The 23,852-nt window shown below is 43.6% G+C and overlaps 1 protein-coding gene across 1 annotated transcript; it reads left to right on the top strand.

Moving 5' to 3' along the window:
- The first annotated feature begins 19,718 nt into the window (after positions 1–19,718).
- On the top strand, positions 19,719–22,646 carry CBLN1 (cerebellin 1 precursor). Its single transcript, XM_045986865.1, has 3 exons — positions 19,719–20,024; positions 20,170–20,289; positions 21,555–22,646. Exons 1-3 carry the CDS (start codon positions 19,761–19,763, stop codon positions 21,750–21,752), a joined length of 582 nt encoding a protein of 193 aa, XP_045842821.1. The 5' UTR covers positions 19,719–19,760; the 3' UTR covers positions 21,753–22,646.
- Positions 22,647–23,852: the final 1,206 nt, after the last annotated feature.

Consider the following 23,852-nt stretch of genomic DNA (forward strand, 5'->3'; position numbering starts at 1 on the left):
AACGACACCTCAATGTATTCCTACTCTAATGGCTGGATCTCCGCCTTTATGAAACAAAGAAACTAAAGAAAACCTCTGTGACCCAAAGGGGTGCACTGGACTCGTTGGCAAATAACAACCCTCATCTTGAGGCTCTCACCAGTGATGAAAGGGAATTTGTGGTAAGATCGTTACTCCTTAGCCCTCAGGGCAAAGGGCAGTCATGCTGAGGTGCCCCCAGAGGTGGCAATGGGCTGTCCACAGTGCTAAGTGACTTATGAATGGCCCCTCTGACAGTTTTCCCTTCCTTGTTTCACTTCTCCACTCTCTCACCAGGGCCTCATGGAGTCAGCTTGGATAGATATCACTTGTGCCCGAATCCTTTTCTCCAGGTTTGCTTCTGTCCCCCAGATAGTATTCTGTCTTACTTTGGGGCTGCAAGTCGGATACATTTCCTTCCTCTAATGGCTTTCCTACTTTACACACACACACACACACACACACGGTCGCTCGCTCTCTCTCTTTCTCACCCATCCTTTCTGGACACAGCTATCTGCTAAAGAGCTGTACCATAAGTCTGTGCTTCTCCTGAGGGCAGCTCTCGTCATGTCATGGGCGCCAGGAAGATGAAAGAATGTGTGATTATTAACAGGATGAAGAATGCTCTCTGGATTCCTGACAAGGGCGAGGGCAAGAGTCCACCTGGCTCAGCAGAGACTGGAAGAGAGAGAGAGAGAGAGAGAGAGAGAACGTGCAAGAGCGCGAGCATGAGCTGGGAGTCCCACTGCTTACAAAAAGCTGCCCCAGATGCTGATCTGCAACAAGTAGGCAGTCCATGTGTCTTTGGGTAATAGGTCTCTGGTGGTCCTGACATCTAGACCAACTCCCAGCTGATTCTTCTCAGGGAGGAAACCAGGACAGTCCAGAGACTTTCATTCTGCAGTTAAAGAGTTTGGCACAAGCAGCTTGATGAAGTCACGAAAGCACATTCATGCTAAAGTGTAAATGACTCAGAGCTTCTTTTCTATTTTTATGGTGGGGAGATGCTTATGAGCAGAAGGATACTAATGAACAAAAAGGGGAAGAAATATCCCTGTCAAATAAAAGCCAGAGCAGGGGGAAGGGTAGTGGTGACCAAGACAAAGCACCCCTGTTACATCCGGCCAGCACTACCTGTTAAAACTGCGGGGGCCGGGGTGGGGACAAACAGATGCCATGTGTAGAGGTCTACCATCCCTGTGGCAGTAGGGTGCAATTCAGAGGGGTTACAAAGACCCACAAAATGTTTCAATCCAAACTAGAAATACCAATATATAGAACACACCCTCTCCAGGGGTCAGAAGAAACCTGAGGAGCTGCAGTGCTGTAGGAAAGAAGAACGTCTGGTACAGAGTTTACAGACCAGTGCCGCTGCTCATTACCCTGTCATTTGGGATAGGTCACTAGAAATCTCTGGACTTCAGTTTTGCCATCTGTAAAATAATAATAATTCTGTCCATTCTGCATATCTCGTAAAGGTGGCGATGAGGCCCAGGGGATGCATGTCTGGAGGAGATGGGCTGCATAATGGTTAGGACCACTACCTCTGGAGTCTGGCTAGTTAGGTGGAAATAGCACATTCTAGCATGGCCCTGGGAAGCTTTGGGCAATTTATTTACCCTCGGTTTCCTCATCTGCAAAACGAGATTTAAAAAATAAATCACAAGATTATTCCAGTGATTGATTAAAACATGGCATGTAGAGAATTTAGCCTGGTACTTGGTACTTGCAGTAGCTGCTAAAAGCAATATGTAAAATAGCCAGTATGATACAGATGTTTAAGGTGCTGAGGATAAACCATTGCTGCAAATCCTGAGTTCAGAGGGTGAAAATCAGAGCACGGGAGGTAACTGACTTGCATATGTAAATGTGGTATGCTTCTCGTTGCTCTGGACACCGTGGGCGTACCCTACGACTGACACTTGTTTAGTTGCTCAACTAGCTGTCATGAGGCCTAACATTTAGTTCCAGTTATCAGATTATTTGTTTTGAATGTTATTTGAGTTACCACGTTCTAGAGTCTTCTGGTTGGTAAAGTCTCCTTTGTATTTTGTGAAGAGGCTAAAATTGGTGTATATATATATACCCATATATAAGAGGCTAAAATTGGTGTGTGTGTGTGTGTGTGTGTGTATATATGGGTATACATATATATACACACACCAATTTTAGCCTCTTATATATAGGTATATATATATACACCAATTTTAGCCTCTTATATGCCAATATAAATTGGTGTATTATGTGTGTATATATATACATATATATGTGTATATATATATATTTAAGATTTTATTTATTTGACAGAGAGAGAGAGACAGCAAGAGAGGGAACACAAGCAGGGGGAGAGGGAGAGGGAGAAGCAGACTCCCCGTACAGCAGGGAGCCCAGTGCAGAGCTTGATCCCAGGGCTCTGGGATCATGACCTGGGCAGAAGGCAGACACAATGACTGAGCCACCCAGGCACCCCTAAAATTGGTATTTTGATTTATAGAATAGATGTGTCATTTTTCATAAAACCATGGTTCACTATAACATGGTACCTGTTGGACTAGACTTCTAAGGGCAACTGGACTTTGGTGAGAACCAATAAATAGAAGAGATAGGACATTGTTTAGGTATTTTTCCTTATCAGATCATTCTGCTTTAAACATTCTGGTTTCAAGTGCTGCCATTCTCTTTCTTTCTACTTTGTTAAATAAGTGGCTGAGTATATTTTTAATTTACAGAGTTGGTTAACAAAAGAAAATGTAATTTGATAGCCAAATTCATATTAATAATTATACACTAAGAATTTATAAAATGCATAAACTAAATACGCACACACTTTTTTTTTCTTTTGTACAAGTATGCTCACTTCTGCTCTACTCCCAGGCACATTCTATCACGCCTAGGTCCTCACATAATATGAAGATAAGGCAGATCCATTTTGGAAAGCAAAACAAGAGTAAATCAAAAAACACACCCTAAGCAAAATCGTACGCATCTCAAATTAATTATTAACCAAGTTTTAAATTTTAATAAATTCAGAATGTTGAAAGTTTAGATGTCTGGGTGTTTCTACCCCAAAACATGATCTCTGAGGGACTTCCATGTCTGTGTAATACAATGATCAAATGACTTTCCAAAACCACTCATCTGAATGCACCACATGAAGAAAGGTCATATTCTATCTTGTTCAAAACCTGTAGGAAAATGAGCTTGGTATTTATAAGATGAGGCTTTCTGAGTAGTGTCATAGACATGTCAAGCCAATCAGCTTGCAAATGTAAAAGGAACACTGGTGGGTGCAAAGGTGGGGAGAGAGAGGGGGCAAGAGAATAAAGGAATTCTTGTTAAGCGATGAGAAAGAAACATTCATATCTCAATGAAATTTTTAAAATCTGAAACTTTAATCTTTGAAATGACAAGGTAATATAAATTGATCCACACATAAACTCACTGGGTCATCAAATGCCGTTAAAACACCAGTTGGTGAAAAACAACCTGAGGGTTTTGAAGGGTCAGGGGTGGGAGGTTGGGGGAACAGGTGGTGGGTAATGGGGAGGGCATGTTTTGCATGGAGCACTGGGTGTTGTGCAAAAAGAATGAATACTGTTACACTGAAAAAATAAATAAAAAGGAAAAAAAAAAAGAAATTTGGATGGTACAGGGGAGTTGGGTGGTTCAGTCTTTTAAGCCTCTGCCTTCGGCTCAGGTCAGGATCACAGAATCCTGGGATTGAGTCCTGCATCAGGCTCCTTGCTGAGCAGGGAGCTTGCTTCTCCTTCTCCCACTGCCCATCCCCCTGCTCGTGCTCCTTCTCTCTCTCAGATAAATAAAATCTTAAAAAAAAAAAGAAAGAAATCTGGATGCTGTGAACATTAGAAAAATAACGCCTTATTGTTAAGCTGTGACCAAAACTGAGGCATGTCAGTGTTACCTTCATCCACTAAAAGGTTAAAACCTGATAATAATAGGTAGTTGCAGTACCAGTAACATTTCCCAAAATGTCAGATCACAAAAGTATCACTTACATAATTGCTTGTAGTTTAGTCCTTTGCTTTCCACTTTTCTCTGTGCATCTTTGTAACATTTTTTTAAAAGTGGAAATATAATTGTTGTCATGTGAACAGCTGTAGAAATGATTAAAAGGTATGGAAAAACATAACAGGAATGCCAATAATCTGTTTCTGGCAGTAATATATATGGAACACTATTTAGGAACCCAAGAAGAGAAAGAAGCAAAAAGGGAGAAAGGTTTATCATCGTAAAAACTAAACCTCATTCCTCCATAGAAAAAAAAGATTTCATATTTAAAGTCAGTGAGAGCTGACTCCTATCTAGAAACACTACTCCACATCATTGGAGTCAGCAGGAGTGCCTTGCTGGAGGGGCAACGTTGCAGGACAAATTGGACAGGATTTTGGAGCCGGGGAACAGAAAATAACCCACCTCTGCCACCTTGGGCAAATCAGTTTAATTCTACCAGGCTACATTTGGCATCCAAAAATTGGATATAACTACCTAAAAGCCTCATATGAAGTGAATATATATTTCTCTGTGAAAGGTTTGTTGGTTTTTAAATAGAGAACACTGTGTAAATGAGGGCCATTGTTTTGTATTGTCAATTGTCAAATATACTACTTAATTCTATCCAACTATACAAACCAGTATAGGTTCCTAATGGTCTTTTCAACAGTCAAAGATTTATGAATACAGTGATTTTCCTAATGGGATTAACCTGATGTTTTTCTTAAACATGTAACCTTGAGCCCACCTTACAAAACAATGCTTTGACTATAGCAATGCACATAATAAAGGATATCCTAGCTTCTAGGATGTCACACATTATTCTCCAAAGAGAACCACTCTTGAAAGAGATATATTTGTTTTGGAAAGAAAAGACTTCTACTTCTAATTACAAATGATTTGTTGATAAATGCAAATCATAGTCTGAGAGGCATTCCTGCAGGCATTCTCACGTGTAGTTTGCAAGTTTAAGGAAGAGGGTTAATGTCCTGATGGGACCAATGCACATTATGTCTATTTTAATACTGTTAAAGGGAAATTCCCTTCTAGGCATTTAAGAAAACTGCATTAAAATAAGTTTGAGAATGGGAAAACGCCAAAACTGTAAAGAAGGTAAAAATAATTGTCATCTTAACCAAAGATAATAATCAATCAACATGCTGATATATACTCTACCGGTCATCTTCTATAAATACATCTTCTAAAAATGCATCCTGTAAATATAATTTTGTACCTGGCTTCTTCCTATTGAGTATCAAATAGACTTTTAAGGAGCAATTGTTTGGAAACTGTCTCAAGTACATAAGGAAATATGTTTCAATTGAAATAATCCAGTGGCCAATGGAAATATCATGAAAAGTTCCTAATTTTTCTCATCTCATTGAATAGAAACAATGTTCTCATTTCAAAGGAGTGGGAATAACCAAACTGATTTAGGACTCTACTTATATTCTAGTTAAAAAAAAATGTAGCCCCATCTGGTAACAATATTATGGGGAACAAAAGAAACAAAAGAAGTAACCATCTAAATTTATACCAGGGTCATTTCTTCAGAGACCAAAGCCCATCTATTTCCCAACTCCATGCTTCAGGCTTAAAATGGATTTCTCTGAAGCAATGACAGAATTTTTGCTAAGTGACTAGGATATAAACACCCTTTTGGTTGCACAGTGAGACATATGCTCTAAAGAAAAATGGTTCAAAATAGGCAAGTGGGTTTCTCTAGAATAAATGAGAGCCCTTGTAGGCAGCTTCTTCTTCAGAGCCTCAGTCTGCATTTAGTTGGTAACTCTGTCTTCTCCACGGGCAATGGCAGCACACTGTTTTCATGATTCCTTACACTAATGAACTGCTATAAATTTGTTTTCAGTATTCCAGAGAGCCCTAACTTCAGCCTTTAGGCAATGCTGAGGAGGCACCCTATATTCTAGACTCACCTTTTGCAAGGTGTACTCTCAGCATTGTGGGAGATTTCCATGGGAGAATATTCTATTTAAAGAACTACTGTCCTAGCATAATACAAAAAAATCACTTATGAAGATGCAAGAGACATGGAAAGCTCTCAGTTATGTTTACACAAGCACAAAGTCAGAGCCTCCCTTCCCTATTCCCTAAGGGGGTGGGGGAGGAAAGACATATAAAAAGTATTCATGTAGTCATAGGAGTGGGAAGATTGAAGCTCCTCCCAAGGGGAGGTATACATACACTTCCTGAGCTCAAGAGTATGCTGTAAGGTCAGACAGGCATTGGCAGAAAGGAGGGAGGGAAGGAAGGAAGACCTTAGCAGGAGAACAGTCTCCATGCCCCTATTTTTCACCTCAAGCACAGACATCAAATTCTTCTCTTAGCATTTTTTAAAATGGAGTATCTTTTAAACAAGGAATATTTAAAGGGCACATTAAATTTTATTTTTAAAACTTTTCATAGACTAAAAATAAGTAAACCACTCTCAATTGACAAAATGTGCCAATACAACATAATAAGTACCTTCACTTTTCATTTATAGGCAGCCAGATTCACAGTCTTTGAAGTCCCTTGAATTTCAAAATGGAAATGACAACATAAATGTATAATATATATGATTTTCTGATTAAATTTCAAGATAGAAATAAAAAAAATTTTAATGTAATTTAAAAAAATAGCCAACTCCTGAGTTGAGATATTTAAGGATATTTCACACACACATGCACACAAAACTGTAGGCTCATAATTGTGTGCATCAATGAGATGGGGACAATTTAGCTTTATTTATGGTGAAAAGAACACAGTTGTCACAAAATCAAATTTCTTCCCAGATATCTTCCAGGGCAGGAATTCTTCTGTTTTATTCACTAATCCCCACAATAAATACTTATCACATAGTGGGTGGCCAAAACACATTAGGTGAATAAATAAATAAATATAGAAAATATAAGTTTGGTGCATGATGTGTTTGGGAACCTGGGTCAATTGTGTATATTGTTACTGGAGTATATAAATTATCCTTGTTTTAAATATGTGCATAAGGACTTTCAATGGAATATATCTACACAGTATAGACATTTTAAGAATGTTTGTTCTTCTGATCCATGAGCATGGAATGGTCTTCTATCTTTTTGTGTTTTCTTCAATTTCTTTCATGAGTGTTCTGTAGTTCCTTGAGTACAGATCCTTAACACTTTGGTTAGGTTTATTCCCCGGTATCTTATGGTTCTTGGTGCTATAGTAAACGGAATCGATTCTCTAGCTTCCCTTTCTGTATTTTCATTGTTAGTGTATAAGAAAGCAACTGATTTCTGTACATTGACTTTGTATCCTGCCACATTACTGAATTGCTGTATGAGTTCTAGTAGTTTGGGGGTGGAGTCTTTTGGGTTTTCCATATAAAGTATCATGTCATCTGCGAAGAGAGAGAGTTTGACTTCTTCATTGCCAGTTTGAATGCCTTTTATTTCTCTTTGTTGTCTGATTGCTGTTGCTACGACTTCTAGTACTATGTTGAACAAGAGTGGTGAGAGTGGGCATCTTTGTCATGTTCCTGATCTCAAAGGGAAGGTTGTCAGCTTTTCCCCATTGGGGATGATATTCACTGTGGGTTTTTCATAGACAGATTTTATGAAGTTGAGGAATGTTCCCTCTATCCCTATACTTTGAAGCATTTTAATCAGGAACTGTTGCTGTATCTTGTCAAATGCTTTTTCTGCATCAATGGAATATATCTACCAAAATCAAAGACATTATTGCCTGAACTTTTGCAAAGCAACAGAAGAAAAACCACTGGCGAACAGCTAGGTGGGTGCCTGGTCAGCCTCAAGATAAGTCTGGAACAAGCCTGGGGCAGTGGAGGTCATTGCCCCTGAGGTTTTAATTTTGGCATTCCTTCTACCTGGGCACCCAGGCAGGAGAACAGTAGCTCTCATGGATTGATTAGCACACACCAGGTTCAGGCCAGTCCTGTGAATTATATCATTCCATCCTTAAAATCAACCCTTAGGGTAGATGCTCATTTTATTCTTACTTGTTTGATAAGAAAATTAAACACAGAGAGTTATACAGCTTATCAAAGGGTTTTTTCCTACTAAGCATGGGCATGAGGTTCTAGACTTTGCATTCTGACTTTAAATGAGCCAACACAAGTACCATTGTGTTGCATGGAGTGTCTCAGGGAGCTTACCCTCCCTGGGCCCCGGTCTATAAAATGTAGGCAGCTAACTTGATAAAAATTAAGGGGAAACATTTAAGATTCCAGACACTCCATGGTGGGGGGGGTAGGCAAAATGGGTGAAGGGAATCAAAAGGTACAAACTTCCAATTATAAAATAAATAAGTCCTGGGATGTAATGTATAGCATGGTGACTGTCATTAATAATATTGTACTGTGTACTGAAAAGTTGCTAAGAAAGAATACCTTGAAAGTTCTCATCACAAGAAAAAATTTTATAACCATATTTGGTGATGGATATTAACTAGACTCATTCTGATGATAGTTTCTCAATATGTAACAAATACTGAATAATTATGTTGTATAACTAAAATTAATATAATGTTATGTGTCAATTACATCTCAATTTAAAAAGACACTCCAGGTTAAAGATCCAAAATTATTATATTTATTTATCTAAACAGGCCATAGAAGTCTCACTGAAATAATACTCTGTCATCTTGGTATTGTTGGTGCATAATTATTAGGATCAATTTCATAGTAAGTGAGGATGGACTATTCATGAAATTTTATAATACACTGATGAAACTATAGATAAATTTGGTACATCAATAGTTACTTAAAAACAGTTACCCTATGCAGTATGTTACTACAACAATCCCAAGAAATAGTAATTCAACCGGGCTGCTTTTCTAGACCAGTAAACCCTAAGATTTAATAGATACTTTCATTAAATTTATTCTAACTTTTGTTGCCACTTATGGATAGTTTACTTGCCAAAGATTGCTTTCTAATTGCTTTATGTTTCCTAAGTAGGCTTTATACTGTTTGGGTAAGGACTTCAAACACCACTGGGCAGTGTGAAATGGATAACTGAATTAAATGGCTAGGGCACACCTGGTTGGTTCAGTCCATACAGCATGTGACTCTCAATCTCAGTGCGTGACTTCCAGTCCCACATTGTGCCTAGAGATTACTTAAAAAAGAAAAAAAGCTTTTTAATGGACTAAAAAAGGATTCCCTCATTATTACCTATATATTGGAATATACTTTATCATGGTTTCCTTTCAATCTGGTATTTTAAAACCTAAAATATTACTTATGTCATATAACAATAACAAAATCCTTATTTGTTGAGAATATGCACAGATAAAAGTTTACAAACTTAGAATGCAAATAGCAGTATTGTCATACTTTCCCCATAATAAAACACATTTTTTGTAAGGTTTTCACACTTTAAAAACTCAAAATAGCTTTATGAGTTTACAAAATAATACTGTGTTTTTCTCAAGATATTAACATATTCTTATATTGCAGTTGGATAGGATGTAATTTACTTGGAGATTTAGCATTTACTACTTTAAAGAATACTTCTTTTAATATTTTCACTTTAATATTCTGAAAATAGCATAATTACACCTATCGGAGGTTAATTTTTAAAACTTGACATGAATGGTTTTATTTGAAATATACAACCTTAGTAATGTCATCTGTCTAAACTGGTTTTGTAATAAATTAGTTTAACTCATAGTGATTTTTTATGATACAAGAAGTAATTAAACCTAATGATTCCATAAGAGGATAAAATGTATCAAATCTGTTGGTTCTGAAGGTGAAACAAGGTTTTGTTCTGGTACAGTGTATCACTGAGATCCCAGGAGGAAATAAAATTAAACTCAGTTCAAATGGAGAGATTTTTAATGAAGGGACAACCTACAGAGGTGTTGGCAGGGTCAGGGGAATCAACAGGAGATGCTAAGAACCTGGGGACTGGCAAATCCCCCATCTTCAGGCAGAAGATACAGTGGGAGGAGAATGCTGCTTGCATGAGAGCTCAAGCCCAAGAGAGAAGGAAGGGTCACCGAGCTTCTCAGGGTCATTGCTTCATACTACCTGCACTGATGCAGGGTGAGAGCAGGAAGAAAAATCCCAACTTCTCTCTCCCCTTCTCTCTGATCCTCTGCTTATACCTTCCATTGGCCAAAACAGAAGCCAATTGGAAGGAATCAGCTTCTTGGGACCAAGAGGAGGAAGAAGGTAGAGAGTCGCTCAGTGGAGGAGCCAAACCACATACCTATCACTGAGGCCTTGATGCAAAGGAGCAAAACTATGCATGATCTTCTGACTTAATTTCTAAGAAGTCTACCGGAAAATATAATTTGGGGCAGATAATTTTTAAAAATACAACAACCCTAAACAAATCATCTAATTAAAAGTGGGCAGAGGAACTGAAAGCACACTTTTCCAAAGAAGACATACAGAGGGCCAACAGAAACAAGAAACACTCGTCATCAGGGAAATGCCAATTAAAACCACAATGAGGTATCACCTCACACCTGTCAGAATGGCTAGTACCAAAAAGATGAGAAATAACAAATGTTGGTGATGATGCAGAGGAAAAGGCATCCTCATGCACTGTTGGTGAGGATGTAAATTGGTACAGCCATTGTGGAGAATAGTATGGAGATTTCTCAAAAACTTAAAAATAGAAATACCATATGATCCAGTAATTCCACTACAGGATGTATACCCAAAGAAAAGGAAAACACTAATTCAAAAAGATATAGGCACCCATGTGTTTACTGCAGCATTGTTTACAGTGCCAAGATATGGAAGCAACCTCAGTGCCCATCAACAGATGAATGGAGAAAGAAACTGATATATATATATATATACATATATATATATATATATGCATACACACACATACACACACACACATATATACACACACGCACATACACATGTGTGTATATATACACACGTATATATATCTATATGAATACATATATATGTGTTCCATTACATACACACACAAACATACACACACACATGGAATATTACTCAGCCAAAAAAGAATGAGATCTTGCTATTTGCAACAACATGGATGGACCCAGACAGTATTATGCTAAGTGAAATAATCAGAGAAAGACAAATACTATACGATTTCACTTATATGTGGTATCTAAAAAACAAATGAACAAACTAACAAACAAACAAAACCAGGAACAGACCCATAAATACAGAGAACAAACTGGTGGTTGCCAGAGGGGAGAAACGTGGGGAGAATGGGTAAAGGGAGAGGGAGGTGCAGGCTTTGGGTTATGGAATGCATAAGTCATGGGGGTGAAAGGCACAGCATAGAAAATACAGTCAATGGTGTTGTAAAAGTGTTGTGTGGTGATAGGTGGGAGCTGCACTTGTGGCAATTACAGCGTGAAGTATAGACTTGTCCAGTCACTATACTGTACATATGACACTAATGTGCCATTGTGTGCCAGCCACACTTAAATTAAAAACAAACAAACAAACAAAAATTCCTTTTTCTTCTGCATTCCCTCCTTCAAGCTCTATTTAAATTCTTCCTTTTTGGTTAGGTTTATTCCCAGGTATCTTATGGTTCTTGGTGCTATAGTAAATGGAATCGATTCTCTAATTTCCCTTTCTGTATTTTCATTGTTCGTGTATAAGAAAGCCACTGATTTCTGTACATTGACTTTGTATCCTGCCACATTACTGAATTGCTGTATGAGTTCTAGTAGTTTGGGGGTGGAATCTTTTGGGTTTTCCACATAAAGTAAAGGATCTGTACTCGAGGAACTACAGAACACTTATGAAAGAAATTGAAGAAGACACAAAAAGATAGAGGACCATTCCATGCTCTTGGATTGGAAGAATAAATATTGTTAAAATGTCTATACTGCCTAGAGCAAACTATACTTTCAATGCTATTCCGATCAAAATTCCACCGGTATTTTTCAAAGAGCTGGAGCAAATAATCCTAAAATTTGTATGGAATCAAAAGAGACCCCGAATTGCTAAGGAAATGTTGAAAAACAAAAATAAAACTGGCAGCATCACGTTACCTGATTTCAAGCTTTACTACAAAGCTGTGATCACCAAGACAGCGTGGTACTGGCATAAAAACAGACACATAGACCAGTGGAACAGAGTAGAGAGCCCAGATATGGACCCTCAACTCTATGGTCAAATAATCTTCGACAAAGCAGGAAAAAATATACAGTGGAAAAAAGACAGTCTCTTCAATAAATGGTGCTGGGAAAACTGGACAGCTATATGTAGAAGAATGAAACTCGACCATTCTTTTACACTGTACACAAAGATAAACTCGAAATGGATAAAAGACCTCAACGTGAGACAGGAATCCATCAGAATCCTAGAGGAGAACATAGGCAGTAACCTCTTCGATACCAGCCACAGCAACTTCTTTCAAGATATGTCCCCAAAGGCAAAGGAAACAAAAGCAAAAATGAACTTTTGGGACTTCATCAAGATCAAAAGCTTCTGCACAGCAAAGGAAACAGTCAACGAAACAAAGAGGCAATCCACGGAATGGGAGAAGATATTTGCAAATGACAGTACAGACAAAAGGCTGATAACCAGGATCTATAAAGAACTTCTCAAACTCAACACACACAAAACAGATAATCATATCAAAAAATGGGCAGAGGATATGAACAGACACTTCTCCAATGAAGACACACAAATGGCTATCAGACACATGAAAAAATGTTCATCATCACTAGCCATCAGGGAGATTCAAATTAAAACCACATTGAAATACCACCTGACACCAGTTAGAATGGCCAAAATTAGCAAGACAGGAAACAACGTGTGTTGGAGAGGATGTGGAGAAAGGGGAACCCTCTTCCACTGTTGGTGGGAATGCAAGTTGGTGCAGCCACTTTGGAGAACAGTGTGGAGATTCCTTAAAAAATTAAAAATAGAGCTTCCCTATGACCCTGCAATTGCAGTACTGCGTATTGACCCCAAAGATGCAGATGTAGTGAAAAGAAGGACCATCTGTACCCCAACGTTTATAGCAGCAATGGCCACGGTTGCCAAACTGTGGAAAGAACCAAGATGCCCTTCGACGGACGAATGGATAAGGAAGATGTGGTCCATATACACTATGGAGTATTATGCCTCTATCAGAAAGGATGAATACCCAACTTTTGTATCAACATGGACAGGACGGGAAGAGATTATACTGAGTGAAATAAGTCAATCAGAGAGAGTCAATTATCACACAGTTTCACTTATTTGGGGAGCATTACAAATAACATGGAGGATGTAGGAAGATGGAGAGGAGAAGGGAGTTAAGAGAAATTGCAAGGGGAGGTGAACCATGAGAGACTATGGACTCTGAAAAACAACCTGAGGGTTTTGAAGGGGTGAGGGGTGGGAGGTTGGGGAAGCCTGGTGGTGGGTATTAAGGAGGGCAGTATTGCATGGAGCACTGGGTGTGGTGCATAAACAATGAATTCTGTTAGGCTGAGAAGAAATTAAAAAAAAATAAATTCTTCCTTTTGTTTACCTCCTGATAACAGAAATTTGTGATTCAAAGAGTCCTCCAGTTAAGCAGTCTTTCTCTAAGACCCTATCCTGATAGCACTCTGAGCCTCGGGAAGTCTATGCTACTGTCAAGGAATGCAAAATCCAGGAAATTTCCCTAAGGTCCCTATTAAGGTTGGTGGTAAGTTTTTCCAAATGTTAACCCAGCCACCCACCAATGATGACAATACTCACCAATTCTTTGACAAATGTCAAATGCATGTGAAGTACATAACTGAAATATTTTTTAATTTCATGTGTGTGTGTGTAATTTTTGCACATCTTCTGATTGATAGGGTAAATGTAAACAAATATAGAATAATCAAAGCAACCAAATGAGAACATAGGTAGCCCCACTACTAAGAAGACTTCTGAGTACATCTGGAAGTCTTAAATGGAGGGTCTCCAGGTACGCATTTCTGACTACCATGAAACAAGGTCCTAGAGGGCAGGAGGCATGTGTGATTCGTATCTGCACCAGCCACGAGTCCTAAAACAGTGTCTTGAGCATTGCAGGCACTCAATAAATGTTTGCTGAATTGGCCAAACCTTGGTTTGTCCCCATAATCAACCACCCCAAAAGCACACAGATAATTACTTCTTGGAAAAACTCCAACTACTGTTTGATGTTACCTATGTAACTTTTCTCTCAAAAGCAGCTCTGTAGGATTACATTATTTTGTTTTGTTTTTTTTTCCTTTGACCTTACGGCATGAACTTGAACAACAGCTTCATATAAAATTCCTACCAGCACACACCACAGCAGATTCAAGGTATTGTTTTAAAAATGGCGCCAGTTCCAGTCATGATCTCAGGGTCCTGGGATTGAGTCCAGCATCGGGCTCTCTGCTCAGCAGGGAGCCTGCTTCCCTCTCTCTCTCTCTCTCTGCCTGCCTCTCTGCCTACTTGTGATCTCTCTCTGTCAAATAAATAAATAAAATCTTTTAAAAAAATGGTGCCAGTATCTCTCATCTTAGAAGACACATAGTCTCTTCTTCTGAATAGAGCTAGAAAACACGTAATTCGGTATTAACATACATAAGAGCTAAAGATATTGTGAATATATTCTTTGATTTTTTAAGATCCAAGTTTTATTTATTTATTTGTTTAATAATTTTTAGATTTTTTAAATGAACATATAATGTATTATTAGCCCCAGGGGTACAGGTCTGTGAATTGCCAGGTTTACACACTTCACAGCACTCACCATAGCACATACCCTCCCCAATGTCCATAACCCCATCACCCTCTCCCTAAGGATCCAAGTTGTTTTTTTAAAAGAATTGAAATGTTACCACAAAACTGGCCTTCATTCAAAAGTAATCTTGCATTTAATAAGTGTCCAATTATTAAGTATATTTTGCAATGTAACTTTTAAAACTTAAACAGCAAAAATGTTGCCTTTAAAATGAATCTAAGTAGACAAAAAACGAAAAAAAAAATAAGACATACCAGGAAGACAGGTTTTGGTGAAATTGAAAATCTTATTTCATACTTGGTACAACTTAGCATCATTTTACATATTCTATAGTATAGATCCAAGCTTTAATTTGAAATGACTTTGACCCTTGAAATCCTAAACTTAACGCATCAGAACAAACCAGCCATTCTCTTCTGTTTTATGGGCTAAATAATAGTGAGTTATACAGTTTGGACCTTTGAACCACAGGACTAAGAGATAAAATGCTCTTTGATGTATATAAACACTAGGGAATACATTTTTATTTAATAAAAGGATGAGTTCATTGCACATCCAAAGACAAAATATTCTTCCTTTCCTGAAAATGCTCCCTTATTCCAAAGTAGAGGATAGCTTTTTTCCCATGGTGTTGGGTGGGTGGGATCAAGAGAGCAGTTATATTCATTTCTCAAAATGCACTGTGGTGGGAAATTCAGAATGCAGTGAAGGGTAATAAACCTTTTATTTCACTGAAGCAGAGGGCTGAATTTAAAGCAGCAGGTAAAGGATGTAACAGCAACAGTATACATTCATTATCTGCAATATAATAGGTGCCTAAATCTCTACAATGCATTACTTTAAAAGCTTCAGATCAATGGATTTTATAATACCTTACCAATATTTCAACACCTGCAGAGTCTTAGTAGGCTAACCCGTATAGTCTCAAATTTCAAACAGGATCTAACTCAATCTTTTTATTTTTCAGATGTTCTCCCTCAAATTTCCACTTGTTTTTATTAATCAGTAATTGATAAAGAATTTCAGGTGCCTACCCACGAAGAAATGAAATTTTTATCTTTTTAGGAGCCCTAACAAGTGAACAGAAAAGAGTCAATTCCAACATACTGTTATCAAAATATCCTCTTAGAATAGACTGTTACAATTACTTAATCATCACACTTATCTAGCTTTACCATTCAAAGTGCATCCAAGCTTCAAAGCTAACCCTTAAGTAACGTCATGGTTGATAGCATCTAATTTCATGTTTATTCATGTTTAGCTGACGTCCTGAAGATGCAAAAGGACCAAGACAAACACAGCTATTGTTTTGGCTACGGTTCTTCAGCACTGCTGCTTTTGGGTGAAATATATTGCAGCTGACCCTCGGAGAGAGACTAAAATAGACGTGTTGCTTCTGCCTGCCCAGCATCCTTTCCGCAATATTCCTTTGGAGAACCCACCTAATCTAGACAGTGTGCAGCTAACACCAAATGCCTTTTCAGAGGAAGACAGCTGAATCCAATTTTACACAAGAGAACAGTCCCTTTTCCACATTCAGAAAGGGGCAAGCAACTCAAACTGCCCTTATAAGTAGAGCCCTGAGATTTTTGAGAAGTCGTCTCTCTTTCTTGCTAGGACTAAGTAGTAGTAGTAGCATCTAAGGGGCTATCATTAGGAAACTTGTCTGAAAATGAAGCCCAAACCAGAAAACAGATCTTGATAAACTCGACTTGTAGATCCAGCCATATTTCCGATGGCAAGACATACTCGTAGGCTTTTTGCAATAACTTTTTACTTAAGCCAGTTTGAATCTGCTTCCTTACTTGCAGCTAAAAGAATCCTGAGTCTAAAATGAGACAACACTAAAAAATAAACATGACGGCTTTTGAGGTGTCTAATGGATTTTCCTCCCTATATATATTATCTTATTTAATCCTCACAACTTGAGAAAGTAAATATCTATTAACATTAAATTAATATTCATTATCTTCTGAACACATACTATGTGGAAGAGGGATGGAGAATGCTAGAAGAGTGAACAATCTGAAATCGGGTGACCACAGAAGTCTCCCTTATATGGGAAAAAAGTGGAGGTTACGTATCTCAAGGCATTCAATAGATATTCATCAAATGGAAGACAAGCAGTATATAGCAGAGGCAAGAGTGCAGTTGTTGCACTAATCCTTCAATGATAAATTAGGAAGCTCTTGAAATAGCCCAGGCCAGACAAATGAATGCCAAATAGGTAGCCCTATGAGAATGGTTCAAACAAGAGGACAGAGATGGAGTCAAATTAGATGTAGGGGTCCCAGGTGGGTGCAGCTGTTGTCACTGGAACAAGAGAAGAAGGAAGGGGCAGAGGTTGGGCGGTGAGGAAGGAGACAAGGTATGGGTCAGTTAAACATGCCTGTAGGGTATATAAACAAAAAGGTCCAGCAGGCCCTCAGGATGGTAGGCCTGGACTGCAGAGAGGCTGAGATGGGAAATGCAAGGTGGAGCATCACTGGCATATGGATGGCAGTTCAAGCTACAGCCTCGCCATGAAGAGAAGAGGAACAAGGAGCTGGCGATTGACCTTCTCCAGGTAATCTCAGTCCTGCTTGTGAGCTCCATGAAAACAGGCTTTCCGGACAGGGCCGGTCCTCAGGAAATACCTGTGAAATGACTGAGTGTTGGTTCTGCGGGAGTGCTTCTCCAGGGACCCTCTGCCGCGGCAGCTGCCAGCTCTACTGGCTGGCGGCTCTACTGGATGCTGGCTCATTATTCAGCCCTCACCTCCTAAATTAGTTCATGCTCTCACATTAGGTGTAATCGCGGCTGGCAACGCTTTCTGAGGATGTCTCAAAAAGACTGGAGTTGAAAAAAATATTTTTGTGTCTTTTTAATTTAAAGCAAAATCGTTGCCTCTTCCCTACCCTTTCCCTTTCTTCTGGCAAGTTCAGTGACCCTCGCAGGCCTCCAGTCAGAGGCGGGTGTCGGAGATGGGGTTCCCTCCAGGTAATTCTTTAGACAGCTATCAAAGTCTCAAGGAAACAAAGGGAGCTTGAGAAGCTGAAAGGCGTGGCTACTGCGATTCCAAGACAGGTTTCCCCGCGTGGAGGAGCGCGTACCCTAGGGGCGGCAGACCCCACTGGTGGCAAACCCTGAGGCTGAAAGGAAGTGCAGTCAGTCCGCGCCCCCCCCCCCCCCCAGGTCTTGCCAGATCCCTGGGCACCCGGCCCCTACCGCCGCACGTCGGCTCTAGCTCCGCTGACACGCAGATTCAAGGTCGCCCGGGGGTGACCGCAGCGCTAGGTGCCCGGGTGGCCAGTATCCCCACCCTCCTCTGCTTGGGGTCCGGAGCCAGTGTTTCTGCTCTGGACCTTACCAAGAGGTCCGCTCCTCCTTCTGCTTCCGCCTGCGTTCATCCTTCAGGTCTCCGCCCGCCGGCTTCTCGGGCTGCAACGAACCCTTTCTCTTACCCTCTCCGCAGCTCCATTCTGCCTGCCACTTGGCAAAACTGTATTTTTGCTTCCTACGCATGTGTGTAAAGTTTTAACCCAATGCATGAGGCAAAAATTCTTGTAGGGTCGAAATTACTCTTGAAAAATCGCCCATAAATCACAGGGTTTGGTATCTACGCGCAGTGCTGATGGGCAGGTGCACGTGGATAAAACAAGCAGTAAAGGGGCACAGTACATAAAAAATGCGGATGCAATATTAAATTGCAAGTGCAAAAGAGAAAATGCGATCAGGTAAATGAGACTGCGTGCGACGCCGCTGTACTTGTCACTGCCTACTGTGTTGGACTGTAAGAGGCACGAAGGCAGGCCTCGTCTGCTGTGGTTCACCGCGGCATCCTCAGCGCCCGCCCCAGTGCCTGGCACTTCGTACACATTCAATGATCTACCCCGAATAAATGAGCGAAAGAAGGAAGGAATGCACACTCCGTGGGACTCCGCGGTTCGACAGGCGGGCGAGGGCGGCTGGCCGAACTCCATCGCAGTGAGCTGGGGAGACCGGCGCTGAAACTGGTCTGGAGTCCAGCAAGCCGGCTCCCCACCGCAGCACCTGCACCTCCCCTCGAGGCGACCGCGCACGCCCCTCCCCGTCCCGCCCTGCCGCGCACGCACGCGCCCTGCAGCCTGGCCGCCCTGCCAGCTCGCCCGCGGGAGCCCACCCGCGCGCCGGCTGCCCCTCCCGCCTGCGCCCGCTGGGGGGCGCTCCCCTCCCACCCCGCGCGCCCACGCGCGGGCGCCTCACGCGCCCCTGATTCTATTCCCGACCCAGGGCGCGCGCGCCGCCTCCTACCTGCGGGCTGGCCATTGGAGGCCGGCGGAAGGGCTGAGGGGGCTGAATAAGACGCTGGCAGGAGGCGGGAGGCGAAAGAGCGAGCGGCCGCGACTGACAGTCCGGGCACGGGCGCGCGTGCGCGCGCGCGCGCCCCAGTCCTCGCTCCCACAGTCGACTCCCGGCCAGAGCCCAACCCTGCTGCCGCGCGCCGCCCGCCTCGCCGCGCCTAATAACAACGGCGCCCGGGGTCAGGTGGCCGCGCGCGGACAGGGCGGCCATTGGCTCAGCGGGGAGCGCGGCGCGTTAGGATTGGTTGGGGGGCGGAGCCTAGGCCAGTGCGGGGGCGGAGCTGTAGAGGGAGGTGGGCTAGGAGGCAGCGGGGGCGGGGCCAGGCGGCGGTCCGCGCCTTTGTGCCCGGCGCGCGCTCTCCGCCCGCTCCGGCTGCAGCGCCCGCTGCATCAATAATTCAGAGCGGCGGCGGCGGCGGCAGCGGCGGGTGCGAGCAGGAGGCGGCGGAAACAGCGGGGACCGAGCGGTAGCGGCTATGCATCCAAGTACGGCTGGGCAGCCGCGGCACCCCTGAGGCCCGGGCGGGGCTCCGGGAGCACCGCGCCGGGGGCACGCTTGCCTCGGAGTGCAAGGAAGAGCAGTAGTGTCCGGAGCGGCGTCTGCGAAGCTGCGCACGGAGCTGAGGAGGGGGCTTCGGAGTGGGGCTGGGGCGGGGGGGGGCGGCTGGCGCAAGCAGCCCCCGGGGTGGGGGGCGGGGTGGGCGCCGGCGTCGCGATGCTGGGCGTCGTGGAGCTGCTGCTGCTGGGGGCGGCGTGGCTGGCGGGCCCGGCCCGCGGGCAGAATGAGACGGAGCCCATCGTGCTGGAAGGCAAGTGCCTGGTGGTGTGCGACTCCAACCCCACGTCCGATCCCACCGGCACAGCTCTGGGCATCTCTGTACGCTCTGGCAGCGCCAAGGTGGCTTTCTCTGCCATCAGAAGTACCAACCATGAGCCGTCCGAGATGAGTAATCGCACTATGATCATCTACTTTGACCAGGTGAGTGCTCCATGCAGATTGGTTTGCCGGGTGGAGGAGAGGTAGAAGGTTGATGTTCGATCCACTCCAAGGCTCTACAGAGGCTCGGGGACAGGAGTTCGGGACTGACTCTTGTCTACTCCCCTTCGTTCCCGTCTCGTTATAGGTACTAGTGAACATCGGGAACAACTTTGATTCTGAACGCAGCACTTTCATCGCCCCGCGCAAAGGGATCTACAGTTTTAACTTCCACGTGGTTAAAGTCTACAACAGACAGACCATTCAGGTCAGCCACCGCCTCGGGGTCAGGTCCCGGTCGGGTAGGGGCTATTAACCGCAGGAATGAGCGGCCTCTATGGGGGTGGGTGATAGAAGGGGCAGCTGCCTGTGTCTGGGGTTGCTTGGTTGGACGAGTAGCAGGGCCTCACAGTTCTGAGGCTTGACCTGTCTCTTGCTTTTTTCCCCTTGGCTCTTGGAACCTAGTGTCCTTCCCACACAGAGTTTCCTGCCTTCACCTCTGGGCCTCCCCCAAAGAGGTTCCTTCCTTTTCCACGGGACTGCAGGGATTTCCCGTAGCGTTTACTGGTTAGCATCAGAGACAGTTCCCTCTTTCCAGCAGCTTTCTGTGACTCTCACCTTCAGCACCACAGACTGTATCCCCATTCCCTGTCCCAGCTCAGAAGTCTGGACTCCCGTGTGTTTGCCTTCAGCTCCAAGCTCAGGGGGGATCCTGGCATCCCTTTGGGGATGGATTCTGGATTTTTGAACTACCAGCGCCAGAGCCCAAGTGGTTGAAGGGTGGAGAAAGAAGGGAGGGGGTGTAGCGCTGCTGCCTCCGGGCTCCAGCCTCGCTCCAGGCAGCATTCACCGGCTCTCCAGGTTCTGAAGGTGTCCAGGTTTCCTTTGGGCAGAAACGGAAGGCAGGACGCACAGCTGGGGAGAGGGCACCCGGCCTCTGGCTGCTGACGCCACGGCTAGGGCAAAAGCAGGCAGTGGCGGCACGGCAGGATCTGGGACGGGAACTGAGCCCCGGTTTGGGGAGGAAGCACAGAGTGCAGCTCTGGGGAAATTTCTCATCAGCCAGAACCCTTGCCCAGCTTCTCCACTGTCTCCACAGTGTCCAGGCAGCTAGGACCGGGAGGAACCGGGGTTTTTGTTTTGTTTGTTCTCCCAGAAATTCCAGTTGCCTGCATCTCTCTTTGAAGAGGGGATGGGGGGTGGGGGGGAGACAAAAATATCAGGGCACCCGAGCCACCTATGGGTTCATTAAACTGGATAAAAGAGTGCAGTTGGGATTTGCTTGGCGAGCTCAAGGAATGAAAGTGACTCTTTTGGGGGGGGGCAGCCCCTTCCTGTCATCCAGTTTGGCTGTCTTTCACCCCATTGGACCCTCAGCAGTAGGCTGAAAAGCCCCTTTATCTACCCCCACCCCTTTCCACCACGTTCCCTGGCCTTTCTAACTGTGAGCCAAGCAGCGAAGGTTATCGTCTTTACGGCCACTTTGGTAAGCACCTAGGTCGCCTCTCTGAAGCAGGCCTTTCTCTTTCCCAGGTGAGCCTCATGTTAAATGGGTGGCCGGTGATTTCAGCCTTTGCTGGTGACCAGGACGTGACCCGGGAGGCTGCCAGCAACGGAGTTCTAATCCAGATGGAGAAAGGCGACCGAGCATACCTCAAGCTGGAGCGGGGGAACTTGATGGGGGGTTGGAAGTACTCGACCTTCTCCGGATTCCTGGTGTTTCCCCTCTGACTGGCTCATTGCCGGAATGGAGGCAGGGAGAGGGCGAAGGCAGGAGGAAGGCAGGAGGGAGAATGAGAAAGAGGCGGAAATTTAGAGGACGAGAAAGCCGAAGGACTTGAAACTTCCTACATGTACCCCAGCTGTATCTGGGTAAAAGGTGCGCGCCGGGGATCGGGCTACTCTGTCCGTTTCCTCATTAGGAAAAGTAAATTCCGCTTAGCTCTGCGCACTCCCATTTCCAAAAATAAACTCGCCTCCCCGATTCCGGTTGAAGTAATCAAGAAAGAGAGACTGCATTGTCATTGTTTCTATCCCCATGTTCCTATTCCTTACAATTTATACAGAAGAAACTTTGTATTTCACTGTATAATGTGAAATATCTTCCCTCTCACTCCCCTCTGAATCTTTCCACCTGCTGAAATCTAATATTTCCCTCCCCTCTTTTTAGTTTGGAGAGGGGATAAGGTTTTTGTTCTTTTTTTGGTTTGTTTGTTTGGTTGGTTTTATTTTGAAAGGGGGAGGTAGTTTTAATTTGGCAAATATTGCTCTTAAAACACAGCTCGAGTTAATTAGCTGAACATACTTTGTGTCCTCCGCTGCTTGTTAGCAGAGAAAGGACTCACCTTCGGGGTCACTGGTTCAAAAATATATATAAATATATATCATTTGTACTCAAAGAACTCTTCCCAGTGGAAACTGGCTGTATTTCCGTATTTCTATGTCCTATTCGGAGTGATCGTGAAAGGCTGCTTGATGTCTTGATGCTTGTCAATGCCCTCGTGTTCTGTGGCTCACTAAATGCCAGGAGGTTCTTCCGGACGCTTCCTCGTCCTCTGTAACATACGTGTGAATAGCCAAGATTTAATTTTGCTTTAACCCAATAAAGTTGAAGTGGGACTTTTATTTTTCTGGAACAGCTCTCTAAACTCCGCATCTTTCCCAGCTGCGAGGTTTGGGGGCAGGCTGTGGAAGGGCGAGGCTCGGAGGCGCGGGAAGTCTACTTGGTGAGAACGCAACCCGAGAGAGGCCCAGGCTCGAGCGCATCCTCGCGAAGCCAGCCCGCGCTCCTTTCTGCGCCAGGCCTAGAGCCAGCCCTGCACTCGCCGGTGCTCCCTGCTTTGGCCGAAATCTTGCGAGGCCCGGCGCCACTACCGGCCTGGAAGCGAAGTTTGGATTTTTTCGAAGTCCAAAGGCATCAGGGAGAATCCCAATTCGAGGAGCCTGCACGACTCCCACGCCTCTGCCCCTGGATTTCCCCAGCCATCCGCCCCACAGTTCCGGGAGCAGCGTCTGTTTTATACCAGCGCCTCTGAATTCGAGTGCGCCCGCCGTATTACCGGGGCGCCCAGGACCTGCGATTGCGCTCAATGCAGGACTTTCATTCAAGAGGTTCGTCCAGGAGTTTTGATTGTATCGGAACATAATGTGAAAGCAAAATTGAAATAAACGACTTCGTTTTAAGTCTGGACGTCTGACCCAGTCGCTTCAGCAGCGAGGGAAGTCGGGTTCCAGGAAGCGGGTGGCTGCGGGGGCCTGGGGCAAGAGTCTGGGCCTGGATAGGCACTTCTGGCTTTGATCCTTTCAGAGTTTTTTGTTTTTTGTTTTTATCCTAGTGGAGATTCAGGGGTGGATTTAATTTGCTCCTGAGGGGTGGAGAAAAGGGGGTAATAAGAGCACAATAAGCCATGTTTCTCCTAATTCCTGCCGTTCCTCTGATAGAAACTCGCCAAGCTTGGGGCCTTCCTCTAAATGGGGACTTGTTCCTCCTCTGCGCTCAAGCCAGGGGGCCCGCATCCCTAACCCGTGCTCCGAAGTCCCAGCAGCCCGGGGGTCCCCAGGGAGATAGCTAGGGACTTCAGGAGTGAGGAATGCTTTTCTACCCCATCCCACAGTTACCCCCATAGTCAGTTCCCAGGGAAGTAGGGAAAAGGTGCAATCCAGAACCCTAGAGAGAGTTAAAAGGAAAAGCTGTTCTTTTTAAAAAGAAACATATAAAAAAAAAACCGCTTTCTCCGCATTCTTCCGGTTGGGAGGGAGAGATTGCGGAGAACTGGAGTCTTGGGCAGAACTAGCTCCTTCCAACCGCTCTGTCCCTGAACAGCCAGACTG

Source organism: Meles meles, chromosome 19 (assembly GCF_922984935.1).
Source record: "Meles meles chromosome 19, mMelMel3.1 paternal haplotype, whole genome shotgun sequence".
NCBI lineage: Eukaryota > Metazoa > Chordata > Mammalia > Carnivora > Mustelidae > Meles > Meles meles.

Bases quoted from the DNA above. Each gene is read 5' to 3' on its own strand.
- CBLN1 (XM_045986865.1), top strand. From the start codon at position 19,761: ATGCTGGGCGTCGTGGAGCTGCTGCTGCTGGGGGCGGCGTGGCTGGCG. The intron at 20,025-20,169 runs GTGAGTGCTCCA...GTCTCGTTATAG, and splicing joins TGATCATCTACTTTGACCAG to GTACTAGTGAACATCGGGAA. The intron at 20,290-21,554 runs GTCAGCCACCGC...TCTCTTTCCCAG, and splicing joins ACAACAGACAGACCATTCAG to GTGAGCCTCATGTTAAATGG.